The sequence below is a fragment of the Cavia porcellus genome, unplaced genomic scaffold (assembly GCF_034190915.1).
Source record: "Cavia porcellus strain 051 isolate PalLab524CR breed Dunkin Hartley unplaced genomic scaffold, mCavPor4.1 scaffold_22, whole genome shotgun sequence".
NCBI lineage: Eukaryota > Metazoa > Chordata > Mammalia > Rodentia > Caviidae > Cavia > Cavia porcellus.
This window is the reverse complement of record NW_026947505.1, coordinates 43,921,196-43,940,255: the sequence shown is the minus strand read 5'-3', so window position 1 is coordinate 43,940,255 and position 19,060 is coordinate 43,921,196. Positions and strand designations below refer to the sequence as shown.

Here is a 19,060-nt window from a genome sequence, read left to right as displayed (position 1 = left end):
TCCTCTTCAGCTTCCACAGCATAGAATACTGTACTCTAATACTGAAAACTATACTGTGTGTGTCTTTTATCTGTTTCCATCTCTTGGTGAGCGGAGAGGAGAAACAGTACACTGCCTGTAGGGTTCATTTAAAATGTTTTACATTCAAATATTATATATACACACATGTATATATGTATGTATATGTGTGTATATATAATCAAGAAATAGTAAACTAGTTAACTGTAACTCTCTTGCAGAAAACAATTAGAAATATAAAGAAACACACTATAGTAATAAAAAATTATCTATTAAGTTATTACAAATTTCAATATTATGCATCTAGCATCATGGCTTCAAAATGTATGAAGCAAAAGTTGAGACAACTACAAGAAAATGTAGATATGCTATAATAATGTCCTAAAGTTTACAAAACTCTCATACAACAAATACTAAGATTACAGCAGTTTTGAATAATGCAATTAACAAACTTGGCATAGTACAGATGGAAAACTAGACTGTTATAAAGAACACATTCTTTTCAAGCATGCACAATACATGTATGAAAGCTGATTAAATACTGACCATAAAGCAAGATTAACAAATTTAAAAGAATTGAAAGTATATAGCATATGCTTTCTGGCCATAATTCAATTAAAATGTACAGTTAATAATGGAAAGTTTATTAAGTAGGTTATATTAAAATTAATAATTTCCAGTTATCAAAAGATACCATGAAGACTGTGAGAAAACAAGCCACATAGTGGGGAAGGATATTTGCAATACATAAAATCAACAGAAGAAATATCTGAAAATGTATAAGAACTTCAATAAATGAGTATAAAACAAATATTTTTCATTAAAAAGAAGCTACTTCCCAGGGTTATCCTAAAAAAGAATACATATATATGAATATAATTGTACAATCACATTGAAAATAAGAGAAATTAAAATTAAAATAATTAGAGATCATAATAGAATAGATAATGATGGAAACCAGCCTAATCATGGGACATATTCTCTGAATAATTTTTTCCAAAACAACAAAGTATCTTTTTACAGATTTGCTTTTCTTGTCTGAATAAACTTGACATTTCACAAATCTGATGTCTGCACAAGATAGGTCCAACAATTTACTGCAAATCACTTTTCTTTATTTTATACCTGCCCTTAGAAGTAGATTATATAGGGACGACTTTGAAAGTTGAGCTTCTACTTAAGCCAGGTCCTGCTATACCTGTTTTCTCCAGAACACAGACTACAGAACATTCTTGCTGTCAGCCTCTGGCTAGCAAGTAGTGCTGGATCAATCAAATGCAATGCAGTTTATTGTGAATTAGCCTTTTATTCCCAGTGTATACTTGATCCATTTATCTCTAATGTATGCCTCTCCAATCGAATTCATTCCATCAAAAAATACATAAAGAATATTACTGTAGTGCATTAAATGAGAAATGTTTGAGGAGATAAATGTTTATCCTGATTTGAACACTGCAAAATGTATTCATGTAGGAAAACATCACATGGTACCCCATAAATGTGTATATATTTTTAAAACTTTCTTTTAAAAAACTGGTTATAAAAATGTACAGTCACTGTCAAATAATTATGCCTAATCCCCAACAGATTGACTATATTCAGGTGAACAAATTTCAACTAGCAATATCTCTCAATTTATAATCAATTGACAGAATATTAAAATAAATGTGTCACTCATTCCCTACTTGGAAAATATGTAAATCTTCATAGAAAATGTTGAGAATATTATATCACTTTTATAAACCTCAGTTTCCCCAATAGAAATAAGGACAATAATATCAGACATTTTTGTGAGTATTAAATGATTTGGTACATTTTAATAGTGCATGATACAATGTCTGCATATAAAACATTTTACAAAATGTTGATTTTATAGTAATAACAGTAAAAACTAGGAGTAGGAACAATGGAGATATAAATGTATTTAAATATTAACCTTTGTATTTGGAAATTTTAAAAATGGCAAGTTCTTCTTAGCAAGTAATGTACAATTTCTAAAAGGGTGAAAACTAAAATTTCAAAGTTAAAAATATTAAATAGTAACTTGTTTGAATGTCCAGCCTGAGGACTACAAAGAAGACAAAGAAAATTCCTTTCAAACTTAATCATTAAATGTTATCCAATGCCAAAAAACAATTCATTCATTCACTCATTAGTTTTTCTTAAAATTAATGTCTTTCATGAATTATTTAATTGTGTTAATAAAAAATTGACAAATGTTCAAGAATGTTTGCATCATTGATATGGAGGTTTATAAGTTAAAAATACAGTTTGGAAACACTCATTTGGAAAATGTTATTGAAGGTTACATTAAAGAAGTCAGAAAAACATTTATGTTAATACTTTGCTTTAAAATATTTAAGGATAAGGGATGCTTGAGAGAAAATGGTATCTCTTGAAAATAACCACATATTTTGATTTTTAATCTCCTTTTGAAATATGTATTATTTAAAAAGAATTTATTAACTTCATTAGGGACTCTCTACACACAGAAATGGACTTCTTGCTGTCTGTAGGTATAAAGTACAAGATTTTAAATATAACACTTAAAAATCGTTTCACTTTGCTGTCATTTTTTATTATATTGGGCAGTATAAACAAAGTGATATATTAAATTATGACCTGCATTTACTAATTTAGAAACCATCTGCAGTTATGTAACAGTTATATTTACACATTAAATGTGTGACTATTTGCCAAATAGTTAAGCTTGAAACTGGACATTTATATCAATTGCTTTAACCTAATATATTATTTTCAAACAAACATCACACACAAGACTCTGACTCTCCAATACTATTATGGCTTTAGGCTTGAGGATATGTTTTAATCTGTACTTTTCTCAGGTTTGTCTTCTTATTACTAAATCATCCAATGAGCCCTCCAGAACTGTCAGTGTAGAGGCAATAAACTGTGTATGGATTTTTCTTCTTCTTTGGATTGAGAAAGTCCCAATCATGGAAGCAATGAAAGAAACTTCGTGCACCTAGTACTTCATTTTCTGACAGTCAAAGGTATGTGCTAATGATGACCTTAGGCTCCTGGATACAGAGGCAAGACAAATAACCATCACTGGTCTGGAAAAATAAAATGTGACAAGTTTTAGGAAAAAAGCCCAAGTTGTTAGTATAATCGCTGGGTAACTAGGCAGTTCATCACATGACCTGCTTATGACAAGGCAAAGACACAATGAGCTCTATTCTGACTAAACATGGGTGCAGTGTGCCTTGCTGACTTAGGAATTAAGTGAGATTCTGTTAGTTCATTATAAATCAGAATATGTATTATATAAATGTATTTGCATAAATTATATGAATTCATATAATTTTGTTTTTTGTATAAATGTGATATTATTTTATATTTATGTATTTTATATCATTATTTTCATAATACATTATGGAAAATGTTATTACTGGTTATCCATCTCTGAAATCCTACAAATTATACAAGAAAATTTCTAATATGCAATTTTAACACTCTGAGATCAGAAGCCTCCAATGATTTGAATATTTGGGCCTATTTCATGCCAAGGTCACTGACTCACAGGATAACAAAGAGTATATATTGGAGCAAGGAAACAACAGTTCATCTAAAAGGAGATAGAAATGAAGAGGATAGATCTAGACAGCAATTCATGGAGCAAACAAAACAATAAACACTTCAAATAATCAATAATTCAATGTTTTTTGATCAACCTTTCAGTTGAGTTTTTTAATAAGTCCTAAACAAACTTCAAAAATTGATTTCATGTGTAGAAAATCATCATTTTTTTCTTTCCAACTTTTTGCTTTATCCATTTCATACAAAAGATGAACATATTGCAGTCACTTAAATATTAACACTATAACTCCTTCCTCCCAGATGTACTAATTTAAGAATGTTATGTTAAAAGAGAAAAGCATTGAGCTGCAAAACAGAAACAGATTTGCCCATGCATTTATATACATACGAGACACATGCACGTGTGCTCTTACATGTATACGCCATATTATTAGAAACCTGCTAAGTAGTAGGTGCTAAGATTACAAAAAGTGTCCTAAAGCAGTGCAACATGTAATGGAGAGAACAATTAAGAGAAGAGATCTGCAAAGAATGCAGCACCCAGAAGAAAGATAAACTGAAATCTGTTGAATGGAGATAAGAAAGTCTTCAGAGTGGATAGAAAAGTGGCCATTGGGAAGGGCTTGAGGGAGGAATATTAGAGGTCGCTAAAAGGGTCTCTAGCCCAGGTCTTGTTTTTGAACAAGTAAATAATTGTGGTGGATCTCAGTTACCTAACCTATACAGAAGGGCAGATGATTCACACAGTCAAAGGTTTTCAACATCACGTTTATGAATCTCCTATTGGGGAACTCTCTGAGGTGGTAAATGACTTGCTAGACCAGACTTATAATTCAGGTGTCTCGAACTTCCAAATTTATGAAGATCCTGAGCTAACTTCTCCCTTGTTAAAGTCATTCTTATGAGATCATTGAGATGTTTTAAAACAATTTGGGTAATTTTTTAATGCTTTAGAAAGAAATACAAGACTGCATATTTTAAAATCAAGTGTACAACATGAAGCTCTTGATGTTCACAATAAATTCCCTGCCACTCATAACTGTTCTGCAACCCAGTAATTGCCTTTGTGCCTCGCCATTGTGCAAAGTTCCTTCCTGCCTCTGGACCTTCTATATTAACTTTTCTTTCTTTCCTTCTGACACTGTCTTGTCCAGATCTTTGCGGGAATTAGATCTTTTTTTACCTCTGTGGTCTGAGGTCACACTGACTGTTTAAAAAGATCTTTATAAAATACCTAACTCATGGTAGTTAGTATCAGATCCTCTTTCCTAATCATTCACTTGCTTAGTTTCCGCAGAACATGTAATGTCATCTACACTAATCCTCTACGTGTGTGTTACGATGAACCTTGTTTTCTCCAACAAAAGAATTCAATCAAAAATTTTACCTGTTATACTCAGTGATGAATATTCAAATGCCTAACACTAATTGACATTCAATAAAGGGAGACAAAGGGAGAGGAAGAGAAGAAAGGAAGAGACAATCTACAGATGAAACTAGAGAATCACCTTATTAGAAGAAAAATTTTTCCTTAAGTAATATTTATTTGATGCATTTTAAATCAGAAAGCTTACTCACAAAACAATTCTATGAAGATTTAATGGCATCACTGTTTAATATTGGACAAGTGTTAGTTCTTATCCATGATATAAAATATCTTCAATGACCCTTAAGAATATGTCAAATGCAAAAAATGAAGTCGTTAGACATAGCACTGATTTTGTTAAAGGTTACTGCCTCTAGAAATGTGTTGCATTTTTATTTCTTCTACATGAAAAGTAACATTTTTATCAAGACTGTTTCAGACATTATTACAACAAACAACAAACAGCCAGAATAATATAGCCCATTTTTTTCCTTTCTTTGTCCTCTATACCAAATTTCATACAACTGGCCACTTCCTCTTCCTGTAAATGGTCTCCTTTGTTTTGAGATGTCACTTTCTATCACTTCATTTTCTATATCCCTGTAGAGCAGTTTAGTTTTTATTCTCCTTCCCAATCTCAGTTTCTTCTACTTAGAAGGCTGATGCTACTGAAAATTTCAGCTTTGATCATTTTCCTTCTCCTCAAACACTATTTAGTTAATTTTATTCATACTTTTGATCTCAAATTCAGGCTAATAACCCCCAGAAACACATAAATCTTTAGTGCAGAACTCTCTTGGATTTCTTTTTTATAAAGTTATTTGTTTTGATATGTTACCATGTAAACATTCCATAAATATGTAAAGTTGAGCTGTATGAGTATATGTGCCCAAAATTGTTCACTGGACCTTCATAAAATTCTATGAAATAGGATTACTGCTTTTTCCATTTTCAGATAAGGGAACTGAGACCCTTGTTCCTGATAACTGCTCAGGGTCACTAAACTAATGAATGGTGATCAAGGTTCATTGCTTATACCCACACTCACGGAAATCTTCTAACTTGAAACCTAGAATAAATCCTGAAGTACTACTTGCCTCACATCAAAATAGCCACTGTATTTTAGTGACTACTAAATATCAATATCTTTCTAATTACATTCCTTCTTAATTCTATTAGATTAGCTTGATCAGTTTTGATTTCTTTCCTGAAACACCTCAGTTGCAAAAAGCTACTGAGAATCCCTTTCACTGTGCCCCTTCTAAGACACTCTTCCCACTATCAAGCGTGATGTTTCCAGTCCAAAACATGTCACATCTCTGCTGAGAAGTATCCAGTGTCCCCTTCTTGCCTTCATGAGGAGAGTTTGTAAAACAAACGAACTTTCTCTGACACCACCATCCCAGTGCAGATAAGATATATTCACAATGGCTTGAAAGGAAAATGCAAATCCAGGAATATGTGCCTTCTCAGACATCTTCCTTCATCTTTGAACCTTCTCCTGGTTATGACTTGACTTGTCTAGTTGCTTTTTTACCTTTGTGTCTCAAGTCTTACTGAGGTCTCTGGGAGTTAGGGTTCACAATTTCTATTTTGGTACCCTCTGTACCTCCACAGTGCTGGGAAAAGGGTGGGCACTGGGTAAACACAGGATGAAGGATAGACACACAAGTGAGATGCTTTGTGCTTATCTCTAGTGTTCTATCAGACTAATGAGACAAGCACTGAACAATGAAAGAAACTGAGCTTGGCATTTGTGATTCAACTATACCCCTTTAAGTAAAGCTTTGATCTTGAATTTCCTTCTAATTGTGGCATCCCATGATTCTACTCTACTAAAAGTCAACTGATACTTTTTGCTAGCACCAGTTGCCTCAAAAGCAATACCACCTAGAATACTTTGGGGACTTGGATCAAATAGCATCAGATAGCAGACGTAGTCTGGCAGCCCTCCATGCCAACGTCCACATCTATTAAGTTTGTTTACTAACTAGTCACATTATCTATTTCATGTTGGGATTTCTTTAGGGTGTGGTAAAATTGGACAGATGGGTTGAAAGCCTTCCTTCAGGCACAATGCACATAGGATTGAGCAGATGGGTTCCGATAAGCAAGCTCTAGGCTTGGAAAACCATACAAAGAAAAAGAATATACAATTATCTAATAGTGGATAAAAATATAGTTGGGAATAGAGAAATTTAAAAATTAAATTTGAAACACATAAACCAAAACGGGAAAGTGGCACAGTGTTTCTTTCCTTCAAAGGTTCAGTTAGGAGCCAAGTTAAGTATTGTAATATGCGATTTTAAAAACCTAAAAATAACTTTTTAGAAGGATCAAACTTAGCAATAAAAGACACCAACCTGAAATAAGTTTTCTAATAACAAAACAGGGCCCAACTTCATTAAACATTTATGTAAATGAACCAGATGAACATCTTATAGAATATAAAACAAATGGGCAAAGAGTACTAATGTGGGCGGAAAAAGTCAAAATCTGAAGGACTTCCCAAGGGTGCAAAGACATACTGAAGTAATCAAATGATGAAATAAGTAAGAAGTATTATACTAAGTTCACCTGCAGCCCAAGATAAGCAAAATAAACTCCACACAAGTGTGAAACATGGAGATGACAAGTGGAGGCACCACACTGAAGAAGGTAAGGAATTCGAACTGACAGTGTAGTTGGCAAAACAGTACGACAGGACTGGAAAAAGTCGACGGAATCTCTGCCTGTCTGAATAGGAAAACTGCGTGTGTGCAGATAGCTGGGAGCCCATATGTGCTGGAGTGTGCTGACACTTTCTTTTCCACACTTGCTGCTTCCCTGCCCTGCTGCTTGCCCCACGATTCTCTAGTCACACGCAGTATAAGATGAAGAGTTCTCTAACTCTGACATCCAGTCAAGTGTGACTATGTGGTAGCCAGAGATGCGGAGAGGCCAGAGTATGTACTGCGTAGGTGCTTCCATAGCTCCCTGACTCCTGGCCATACAAAAGATCACACCACTGCCTACCATCATCTGCAGTTTATTTCCTCCCTCACCTCTGGATTTCAATAATTTTTTCTCTCTCCTTTATAGCAGAGGGTTGTAGTGATACTCTGTATTACGAGTCTTAAATATGCCCCAACCCCTTTGGATATTTTGTAACAAGTTCCTTTACTAAATCCCTCAAATTGTCCAATTTGTGACATCTGTAATATGTTGAAACCCAGCTAATAAACTTACATTTATTATATATTTGCCATACACCAAGTATTTAACATGAGCTGTTGCACTTAATGATTTTTTCGGGGTGGGGGGCTCTATCCTGCATGTGTTTATAGATAAAGAAATGGAGGCATCTATCAGTTACTTATTTGAAGTCAAACAGAAAGTGGGTGCTCAATATGGCTTTGGTCCCAAATTATCTGGCTTAAATCCTGCCCTGGGAGCCACCGTGCCCTGCTCATCCTATTCAGAATAGGTCAGGTCTCACTTGAGACTACATCTTTCATCTTGACTTTTTACATTCAAAGAAATTAAAACAAAGAGGTGGTTTACTGGCAAACCAAGAAGAATAGGAGGCTCTCGTAACTCTGAGAAATGTGTAAAATGTACAGATTTGCCAAATCTTTCTGGAAAGCAATGAGATGGGCCTGTAAAATCTGTTCTTATCCTTAGGCCCTTTAGTTACTAAAGTCTATCCCAAGGTAATAAAGATATGAACAATAACAATTTCCAGGATATTCATTGAGAAGTGGGTTACATGGAGGATGGAATGTGAGATAATCTAGATGTTTAACAATAGAGAAATGGTCAATGAATTATTATATACCTATGTATATATGAATCATATATATTGTGAAATATCAAACTATTAAAATTATGCCTTTAAAAAGTTTGAAAGACTCTTACATCATTAATGTTATCCAAAAATTTTCAAACTATGGACTGCATGTTTTAAAGTGTATGTGTGCATGTATATGTGTGTGTGTATAGGAAAAATGATTTTGAAATAAAATAATGAAATATTAACTGTGGTTATATTTATTTTTAGAAATATGTATGATCGGTTTTTTTCTGTGTAACATTTCTAGTTGTATATAAAACATTGGAAACATAAAATTTAAAAACAACAATAAGCAACTATAAATCATTGTTAAAATAACTTAAATTACATTATAAACCCTGAAAAAAGAGTATTCAAGATAGTGAGGCTAGAAAGCCATGAAGTAGAGGGCTTTTTATTTATCTTGGAAGGCTCAACAAGAACCAAAAGCTATGGAAACTAAAGGGACATTTGGTTAATAAAAGAATTCTGATGAGATTTTAATCAGTGGAAGCACGTTGCTTCAAAGGTTTTTAATTTTGCTATCCCTGCAAGTATTCAAGAAGAGGTTGACTATAATTTTCCAGGAATCTTCGTATAATCATGTGAGCTTCATATAGATAGTTAATCATAGGATTCCTTCACAGCAGAGATGCTAAAATGTAGATGAGACCAGACAGTGAATCTAAATATTTCCTTCTCACCAGAGATTTCTTTCTCTGGGATAAGGTGTTATTGTTTCTGAGAATTCTTTTATAATATTTTCCTTAACAAGTAAAGTAGAATACATTACATCATTCAAAAAGGTAGTTCTTTTGGGAGCAAAGTACATATCTTTCCAACATGCTTATTGCCTACAATAGTTCCACCTACATAGTTTACCTGTAACACCAGTTTTTTATTTTTCATTTTTGCTGCAGTTGCTATCTTGTTATTGTTGTTTAACATAAGTAAGCCAACATGCCAGATCTGGTTAACACATCACTCCAGATCCAATCCAACTTGCATATCTGGGGCTTCAGGAGCATATCTCACTTCCTAGCTGGACAACCTTAATCCTCTAGCAGTTACTATGTTTTCTAGCCCTTCTACTACCTGCCTGTGGAGGATCAAAATAAAAAAGGACAGGCTTTGCATAGACCAGATATACTACTGACCTTCTCCCCACCATCTGTCCAGTATCGCCTCAAGATTTGGCAACTTGGTGAGGCTTCTCTCAAGGCCCCTGTACAACCAAGCAAACAGCTGTGTTTCCTTAAGAGGCTTTGGACACCTTCTGTTTTTCCTCTCCTCTCCTCTTTTCACTCTCATGCCACTGGAATTTTCTGCTCTCAGCAAGATGCTGGCCTATAAGTTTTGTCCTCAGGTCTGTTTTTTGAGGAAACTATGTTGACAAAATAATTGAAACTGTATTTAGAGGTTGTTGATTATAACATCTCAAATCTATCCTATGGTATCTTCTGCAAGAATGAGCCACATAAATTCTGATGCAAATAACTAATGGGATTGATTTATAGCCTGGATAAGGAAAAGATACCTGAAATGATGAAAAGTGTGGTTTGATGACAGAGGATGGGTATAAGAGACAGCAACAGAAGCCACCTCTGTCCACCTCCAAGGCTCACTAGTAAACCCTCTGCCTTAGTCTCCTACCTCTGTTAACTAAGCAACCACTTGACGCTACCCTTTCTTCCCCAGGATACTTTCTCCCAGAGCTTCATTCCCATTGGGCTTTGAATCCTTGTGTCTTTACTCACCTACTTTCATCTCCCCTCCTGCAATGACCAGACATGCCACACTCAGAACATTGCTCTTGTCCACGGGGAATTCTAGAGTCCCCATCACGTAAAGGCCCTTGAGGAATGGAAGCTCTGTATCCACGAGAACAGTCTTGTCTGCAAGAGAAAAGGAAATTGCTCAGATGTATACCTAAAACAAGAATCACTTTCTCTCTTCCAGTGATTTTTCCTGGGGTTCTCCTGGGACTTCAGGAATTGCTTATACTGCCACCTATGCCAGGACATGTGCAGAAACCAGAAGAACAAATAGTCTGCCAGCAGCAAGGTCTTATGTAAAAGACCATGATTAGAAAGTGTTATCATTGCTTAATACAACAAATGTCCTGGCCAAAAGGCATGGCTTATGCCACAAGCCCACCACACTGCAAGTTTCCTACACTTCGTCCCTTTCCCTTCATTTTTGGCACCAGTTTTTTTCCTTTTTATTGGTCCTGGGGATCAAACTCATGACTGCCTGCTTGCAAGGCAGGCGCTTATGCCACTGACCTAAATCTCCAGCTTCGGCACCAGTTTTAGGGAAGTACATGACATTGGTCTCTGATGACAGATTACTTAGATGTAAAGCCCAGCCTTGCTAGTTAATACGTGCGGGCTAACAACTTTCTCTGTATCTGAGTTATCTCTTCTATGAAATGGAAATAGAAATACTTCATTCATAAGCTTTAGGGAAAGGTGAAATTAACTAATAGACCTAGAGTGGTTGTATAGTCCTAGTAAGCCTCCTGTAGTTCGCTCATTCCCACCATGAAGGCAAAGGACATAATGCATGCTCTGGAAGGGCTACACACTTATTGCTCATACAGCTGCCCATCTGTTTGAAGGCTAATACAGCTCATCAACAGCTTCAAACCATAATTCTTCAACTCTCCTTTCAGAAAAGCTATTTCCATAAAACTTCAAAGAAATAATAATAGCTTTTGTCTGAAATTAACAATAAAGTGATATATAAATAAAATCAACTAAAACTATAAACATTTCATGTATGCTAAAGTATTAAGTGTTACTTTTTGAAGCTTAAGGGTAATTCAGCATAAATTAAAGACATCAAGTAAATGTTTCTGCTTAAATTTAAGCACCGTAATCATTGACATATGTAAGAACTTTTAAGGCACCCTTTTATTAACATAATGTAATTTCTCATTCCAGAAAACTATATACTCTGCTGTTCTACAGGATTTGTCCAAGCAAATCAACTTTTCATGAGTTATCTTTCCTAGCTCTTACCTACTTCCCTATTTATAAGACTAGCCAAATCCTTCAGCAAAGACCATGGGACTGTAATTTTCCTCCTGGTAAGACTCTAGCTTCTAGCCTTTCCCATTACTATGAGTTGTAGCCAATCAAATGTAGGCAGAGGATTTGGTGTAGCCAATGAGGAGGCTACACCAAATTTGGTGTAGCCAATAAGCGATTTTCAGAGGCAAAGCTCAGCTTGCACCCTAATGGACTATGGATGCTGTGGGTGGTGTTGACGATACTGCACTATACTTTAAGAACAGCTATCCTGTGTCCAGCTGAGAGGAGAGAGAGAGACACAGAGAGAGTCCTACTGAGCTGATGGTCAGTGAATTACATTTTTCTCTCCAAGTGTTAGAGAAAGAAGCTATTCGCTTTGTAAAATGCCCCACACTTGTCATAATATGAAGATACTAAAGAAATATATACATCGGTTGACTTTAGTCCCCTATACAATGTAAATTCAAGAACTCATTACTGATTGATAATGAATGACCAAGCTAAACAATAAAACTAAATATCTTAATCTCATCTCTGGCACTTTTCAAAATAAAGAGTGACTTAGCAAGACATGTCCTAGGTTTGACACACATTTATGGAATTTTGGTTTCAAGATAAGTCATGTAAAGCAAATACTTTTAAAAACAAGAATTGTTTTTTTAAAAAATGAACCTGTGTATGCCAAACTATAGCCCATTTCACCAATTTTGAACTATTAATCCTGATTTCACTAAACAATAGAATTGATTCAATAAATGCTTTGTCACCCATGCTCCCCTATACACACCTACACACACACACACACACACACACACACACACACACACAACACACATGCAGTAAGTGCTCTGAACATGCTTCTGAGCCAAAATATGATTATTGAAATTTCTCACTCTGGTCTTTATCATATACCCCTCTTGGAAAAAGGTTTGTTCTTTTTAATTGCTCTGTTCACCCAAATATACCACCGAGTTCCCAGAAATTCTGGAGATTAAACATCAGAACTGCATAAGGACAGGAACCACAACTGGCCAGTCCCACATTTACATACTCAGGCTGCAGAACAATATCCAGCCTACAGCAGTACTCAAAAAGAGCAGCAAACAAAACTTACCTAGGTATGAACAATCCAGTGGCTCTCAGAGAAAAACAGCACACCGAAGACAAGAGTGGAAATATTTTTATTTCTTTTAATGGCATACTTTGCACTTTTACATTTCCTGGATTCATCTATCCCCTTTTTTGGTTGTTCTTCCTCTTTCCCCAGAACATGCCAAATCTGATAAAGTGGTGGGCAATCATACACCATCAGATAAAGACAGGTAAACAAAGCCAATTCAATATGACAGTTTTGGAATGATTATATGACCTTCAGTTATAGGGAGGTTCCTCTGGTATTCATTCCTGGCTGCTTCAAACTGCAGTCTATCAGTGTGTTTGTTATAGCACAATTCCGCTAAAGTTAAATAAACATATCCCCTATAAAATTTTTATAAGGGGATTCTCCTTGTAATCACAACAATAAAGATTACAATAACACAAGCAAAAGAATTCAAACTGATGGAGCCCCCAGAGCAGACCAGCTGCCAGCCCAAATTGACCAGTTCTTAGCTATGATGACAGCTGTAGAGGTGTTCTCTTTATGCTAGGTGTGAGTTGGGATCCATATGCCACATTCTCCAACAATGTGAGTTATTACAGATAAAATGTAGGCAGACTTAAAGTCTGACATTTCTTCCTAAGTAGCATCATTTCTGTGAAATTACTCAACATATTTCAGAGAAACATTCAGGAATCATTATAAATTCTCTTAATAAACATTAAAGATGGAACACTTCTAATTTAACTGTGGCCCAGTGCTTTCCAACTTGTCCCCACTTGGCCATGGCTCTCCCATCCTGCTCTGTCAATGACCAATCTACCCTATTTGGGAGAATGAGCCCTGGCATATGGAGGGAACCATCTGGAATTTCTGTTGCTCGATGGGAGGCCGATAGGGGAGCTGATCTGGAAAGAGGATCCAAAAAGAATTAATGAGTTGCAGATGTAATTAAAGACTGCTTTCCCCCCAAAGGGGCCCAGGACCAGCCATGGGGTGGTGCTTCTTGGTTCCAAATTACATCTTCTTCTCACTTGTTCATCCATCAAGCACTAAACACCCACCATCTTTATCCTAGTATCCTTGCCAAGAAACGTATGGTTTTGTTTCTGAAAGTGTTCTATTGTAACAATTAGAATATAAAGCTTTAGAAAATCATTAGAAACTTAATGCTAAGAAGAATCCCTTCAATTTCCCCATGCTCCAAAAAGTAAAAACAACAAAGAAGATCTAGCCTTTTAAATGCGTTAACTACCCACCAGATTAGAAAACCTGACACAAATCAAAAGACAGCTGTCGCTGACAAAAGGCTAGGGCTTCTTTCACATTGGCAATAATTTGACAACTACACTCCATTTCAGCACTAGATTTAAACTCACTTTTTTTAGCACAGTTTGGGGATCAAGGTCATTGTTGTGTAGCATTCCAAGGGTCTGACACTTGTCTCAGTCCTGTAGAAATGAGGACAAGGGCAAAGGGCACAGATCCTGGGAATAATAAAGGGGTCACAGAAACAATTTAGAGAAAGCAGAGGCCTGTGCGTATGTTATTCACTGTATCAGGCCCCATAACTTAGGTGGTGAAGACAGTTTCCACTACAAGCCAGCCATTGTCAGGAAGACAGCCCGCATCAAGTTTGGACATAACTGAGACTTCTGAGGAAGACCAGTGACACACAAAGGCAGAGGAGCAGGACATACAAGGACCATTTGTAGGTTAGTATTTTCCTGCATCTTTGATATAATAGTTTCTTTCCACATTTGGTCTTGACTGCACTATTTCCCTATAAATAAATACGTGAACCAAAGGAAAAGTGAGTGCTAATGTCATTTAAAACACTATTAGTTGATCTAACCCTCCTTTTAGCTTATAAGTGACTATCTGTAATACTTTTTTAATATACATTTTACACAATGATTGTGGTGTTTTCTCTTCTTTGAAATCTGATTCAACTTTTGGAGAATCTAATGATTTACTCCAATAGTTTACTACATTTATAAGTATGGTTAATAGTCCAGGCAAATGGGCTCCAAAATTCATGGAAACTTTCACATGCAACTCATTCATGATGACAGAAGATAAATATGATTTTAAATTAATGTCAAGTAGACTAATTTACTGAAATGAAGGTATTTGGTTTCAAGTTCTCTTTTTGTGGAAAAAATTGAACAAAATGTACTAGAAAATAAGGATGCATTATCTCCACACCTGAGCTCTTTTTAGAGACCTGAAAACTTCATAGCCTGCCTTTTTCCTCAAATCCTCACAGGTGGTTTTTTTATTCTATTCTGCATATCATTTTTTTTCCAAGTTGCTCTTAAAAATAGACAGAAGAGACAATTTTCAAAGTGCCCAGAGGCACAGTATTCAAGACTGAAAGTCAGTTTCCTAAAACCTTCACAAAGAACCATCTGGAACTGTCTTACCTGAGCGGTGCTAGGCAGGGGAGTGAGAGAGAATGAGAGAGGGTGAAAATAGAAAACCTCACTTACCCATTGAACTTTGTGTGATAAATTCCTATTCCATCGTCTACATACACCCTCTGTGTTTTTCGCAACCACATACAGACATGCATAATTTGCATAGTAGAATCAACACTCTAAATTATGATATTTTAATTGATCAATAAAATGTTTAACATACAATGTTTATCTCTTCCTCTAGTCTATACCATCTGTTCTTCAAAAATATTTTGAATCTATTTAGTAGGAAGGTTTTTAAGTAAAATTACCAACTATATCAGATCAATCCACTGCATCCCAAATTCTAAAAGGGAAATATCAGAAAGTGTTATTTTCATAAAAATAGAGAACCTAAACCTTCTTTCTTATCAGGTTTGCTTTATTTTTTGTCTGGAGATAGTGCTATGTTGCTTTTCTTTCATAAGGCCTCAAAGATTTCAGAGCAGCTGAATGGTGCTATTTGAAACTAGAAGTATGTTGTTTTGCTTGCTGAGATATGTGAAGTCTCAAGAAAGAGCAGAAAAAACTTAAAACAACTAAACTCTATTTTGCCTAGAAAAATCTAAAAATTAAGAGCACATTTTTTTAGTTTGAGTTGAAATATTAAACTATATTTTGGCTTTATCCACATAATTCTATTGCATGTGTTCATCAATAATGAGTCTAGACCAGTTTGCAGTTTGAAGATAAAATCCCTGTCCAACTCTAATGGTGAATATATGAATATGTTTACATACGTGGCAAGGCTTAGGCTATGTAAATTATGCATGTCTGTATGTGGTTGAGAAAAACACAGAGAGTGTACGTAGAAGATTTTTACATGTCATGGTTTGTGATAAAGCCAAACCACTTATCAAACTTGTCTCCTAAGTAGGTTTTCATTTTATTAGTCTGCTTAAAAATATTAGGACCAATTTTTGATAAATTACTATACTTTTGGACTTAAACCCTCAAGAAAAATATGAAATGATCATTTCTGAATGAATCTCTTTGGGCCAAGGTTCATGTGGCAAACACTGTACTCAGTGAGTTTATTTCTCCCATCAGCTCTTTTCTAAAAAATAAATCATCTTGAGCAAGCAACATGCATGAGGCCAGGCTAAACCTGGTCCTCTCCCACGACTCCCATGGTCCCAGCAGACCACCTCATGGGACTCGCAAATTCCAGCCAGTGGTACGCACGGGACCAGATTAGACCCAGACCCCTCCATTCTCCCACCATCACAGCAGATCACCTCAGGGGACCTGGTAACTCTAGCCAGAGGTGCGGGCTGGTCAACTCAGAACTGGGCCCTTCCTGTGATTCCTGCTTTCCCAGTAGACCACCCTGCAGGACTCAGGAACTACAGCCAGCAGTGTGCACAGGGCTGGACTAAACTCAGGCCCCTAGACCACTTTGTAGGACCTGAGAACTCCAGCCAGCAGCGTAGGCAGGCCAGGCCAGAACTGGGGTACTCCCATGTCACTGCAGTCCTGGCCACCTACCTCAGGGCCTAGGAACTCTAGCCCATGACACATACCTCTGCAGTCCAACTGCTGCCATCAGGGAGCCCCCACATCCTGGACCAAGTATCACTGTTGATCTTCAGCTCCCACTCCCAACCCCAGAACCTTGGACTGCAGTGGATTAACTATGCAGTATCAAGGGGAGACTCAGTAACCCCTTATCCAAACAGAAGAACTCAGCAGGCTTCCATCAGTGAGGTGAGTTTGCCCCTAAAATAGGAGTAGAGTTTGCCACCTTCAGTGGGTTAAAGGAACAATAGCAAAACCCCCTCCAGATGTAACCCATAGTCAAGTTTGGCAAGTGGGTAGGTGAGTCCTTCCTCCACAAAGAGAACATCAGTAGGTTGAGGAAGGTGCCAATAAAGCCTCCGCCAACCTGGAGAAAATAAAGGGTGTGGGAAGCCCTAAAATTGGCTGCCACCTTAACATCTGCAGGCTGCACCACCTTAATGCCCTCTAGGAGTTAAGTTTGGTAATTAAGCAGCATCTTGCATAACTTTTTTAACCTGTCCCATTATACAGGGATTATGCTTATTGAGCCTGCTATGAACCTCTGTCTTGACACTGTTGCTAAGTTACCTGCTGATCTCTCAGCACCTAAATCCCTCCTCCTCAGTATCCTATATATTTGATACTCATTCCTTGAATAAAGAGAGACTTGATGGAATTCCTCAACTTGTCTCCACTCTTTGTGTCTCTTGCTCCCTTTTCATCCTCACTCCTCCTCTAGGATCTCCATGGATTTAACTACAGGCCGGGTCAAAAGGGGACCTGTGGGACACAGGTCCAGCCAAGACAAACACTATAAACAGCAAGATCTGGTGACTCTGAATAACCTGAAGACTTAATAACAGCAGGAACTAGGGGTTGATTTCCATCAGTACTCCTAGGCTTGTCAGCCTAGGGAGAACATAGGACTCACCCAACAGGCCCTGCAGGGGAAATTCAGGTGACCACCTCTTCATTCTGGGACCCAACAATTGAACAAACATTAACCTTACAGTAGGATGTCAAGAAACACACTACCAATAGGTGACACTAGTGGGACTGAAGGACCAAATATTAACCTGAAAGGGGAAAATGGCAAAATGAAAATGCAAAATGGAATCTCAAACATCTAGTCCAACAGGAGCAAGTATAGGAGACAATGAAATAGAAGACTTCAAAAATAATACACCAGAAATCTCTGAAAAGATAGCAAGTGAAATAAAAAACAACTCCATGAGGTTACAAAGGAAATCAAATTACAAGTAATCTCACATGTAAAAACATAAATAACAACATTAGTAAAGGAGTTGCTCAGTGCAGCTAGAGAAGACATAGATTAAAAAGTACAGGAGTATGGGAAACTGACTAAAACATTGAATCAACAAAATAGAAAACAGGCAGAATTCATGAAACAAACTCAAAGAGATATCCAAGAAACAAAAAATTATATTGAAAGCTGGAAAAACCATTCAAATGAAGCTGAAGACACAATTTCAGACCTTGAGGACAGGATCACAATTAGTGATCATGAAAGCATAGAACTTTTAAAAATAACACAGCAGCATGAAATCATGGTCCAACAGCTTTAAGATAATGCCAAGAGAAACAATATAATACTAATAGGCATCAGTGAAGATGCAAGAGTCAATGCAAATGACATACCTAAACTGTTCACAGAAGTAATAGCAGAAAATTTCCCACACATATGGAAAAATTTGATATACAAACAAATGAGGCATACAGAATACCAAACAGTCACAACCAACATAAATCTATACCCAGACATATAATAATTAAGATCCCAGACATGCAGCATAAAAACACAATACTAAAAGCTGTTAGAGAAAAGACACAACTCACCTATCAAAGAAAGCACATTAGAATCATGGAAGACTTTTCAGCAGAAACTTTTAAATTAAGATAAGCTGGGAGTGAAGTATTTCAAGCCCTAAAAGAAAACAACTTTCAACCCAGACTGATGTACTCAGAAAAACTGTTTTTCAGATTTAATGGAGAAACAAGACACTTCTATGACAAAGAACAACTGAAGGAATTCATGTCCTCCAAACCAACCCTAGACAGAGTATTGAAAGACATGCAAGATAGAGATAAAAATGACTACAATCTCCAGAACAACAATAGAAAGAGACCACCAGGCTGGACAAGAAATTAAACCAGGAGAAAAGCAGAAAACCCACAATAAGAACACAACCT

General features: G+C 36.3%; 1 protein-coding gene across 3 annotated transcripts in view; it reads right to left on the bottom strand.

The window, feature by feature from the left end:
• Positions 1-19,060, bottom strand: part of Pkhd1 (PKHD1 ciliary IPT domain containing fibrocystin/polyductin) — a 472,244-nt gene that overhangs the window by 171,600 nt on the left and 281,584 nt on the right. For all 3 annotated transcript variants that reach the window (XM_063233114.1, XM_063233116.1, XM_063233115.1), the window contains one exon: positions 10,514-10,651. In XM_063233114.1, the coding sequence (XP_063089184.1) occupies positions 10,514-10,651 (138 nt within the window). The remainder of the gene's footprint in view (positions 1-10,513; positions 10,652-19,060) is intronic.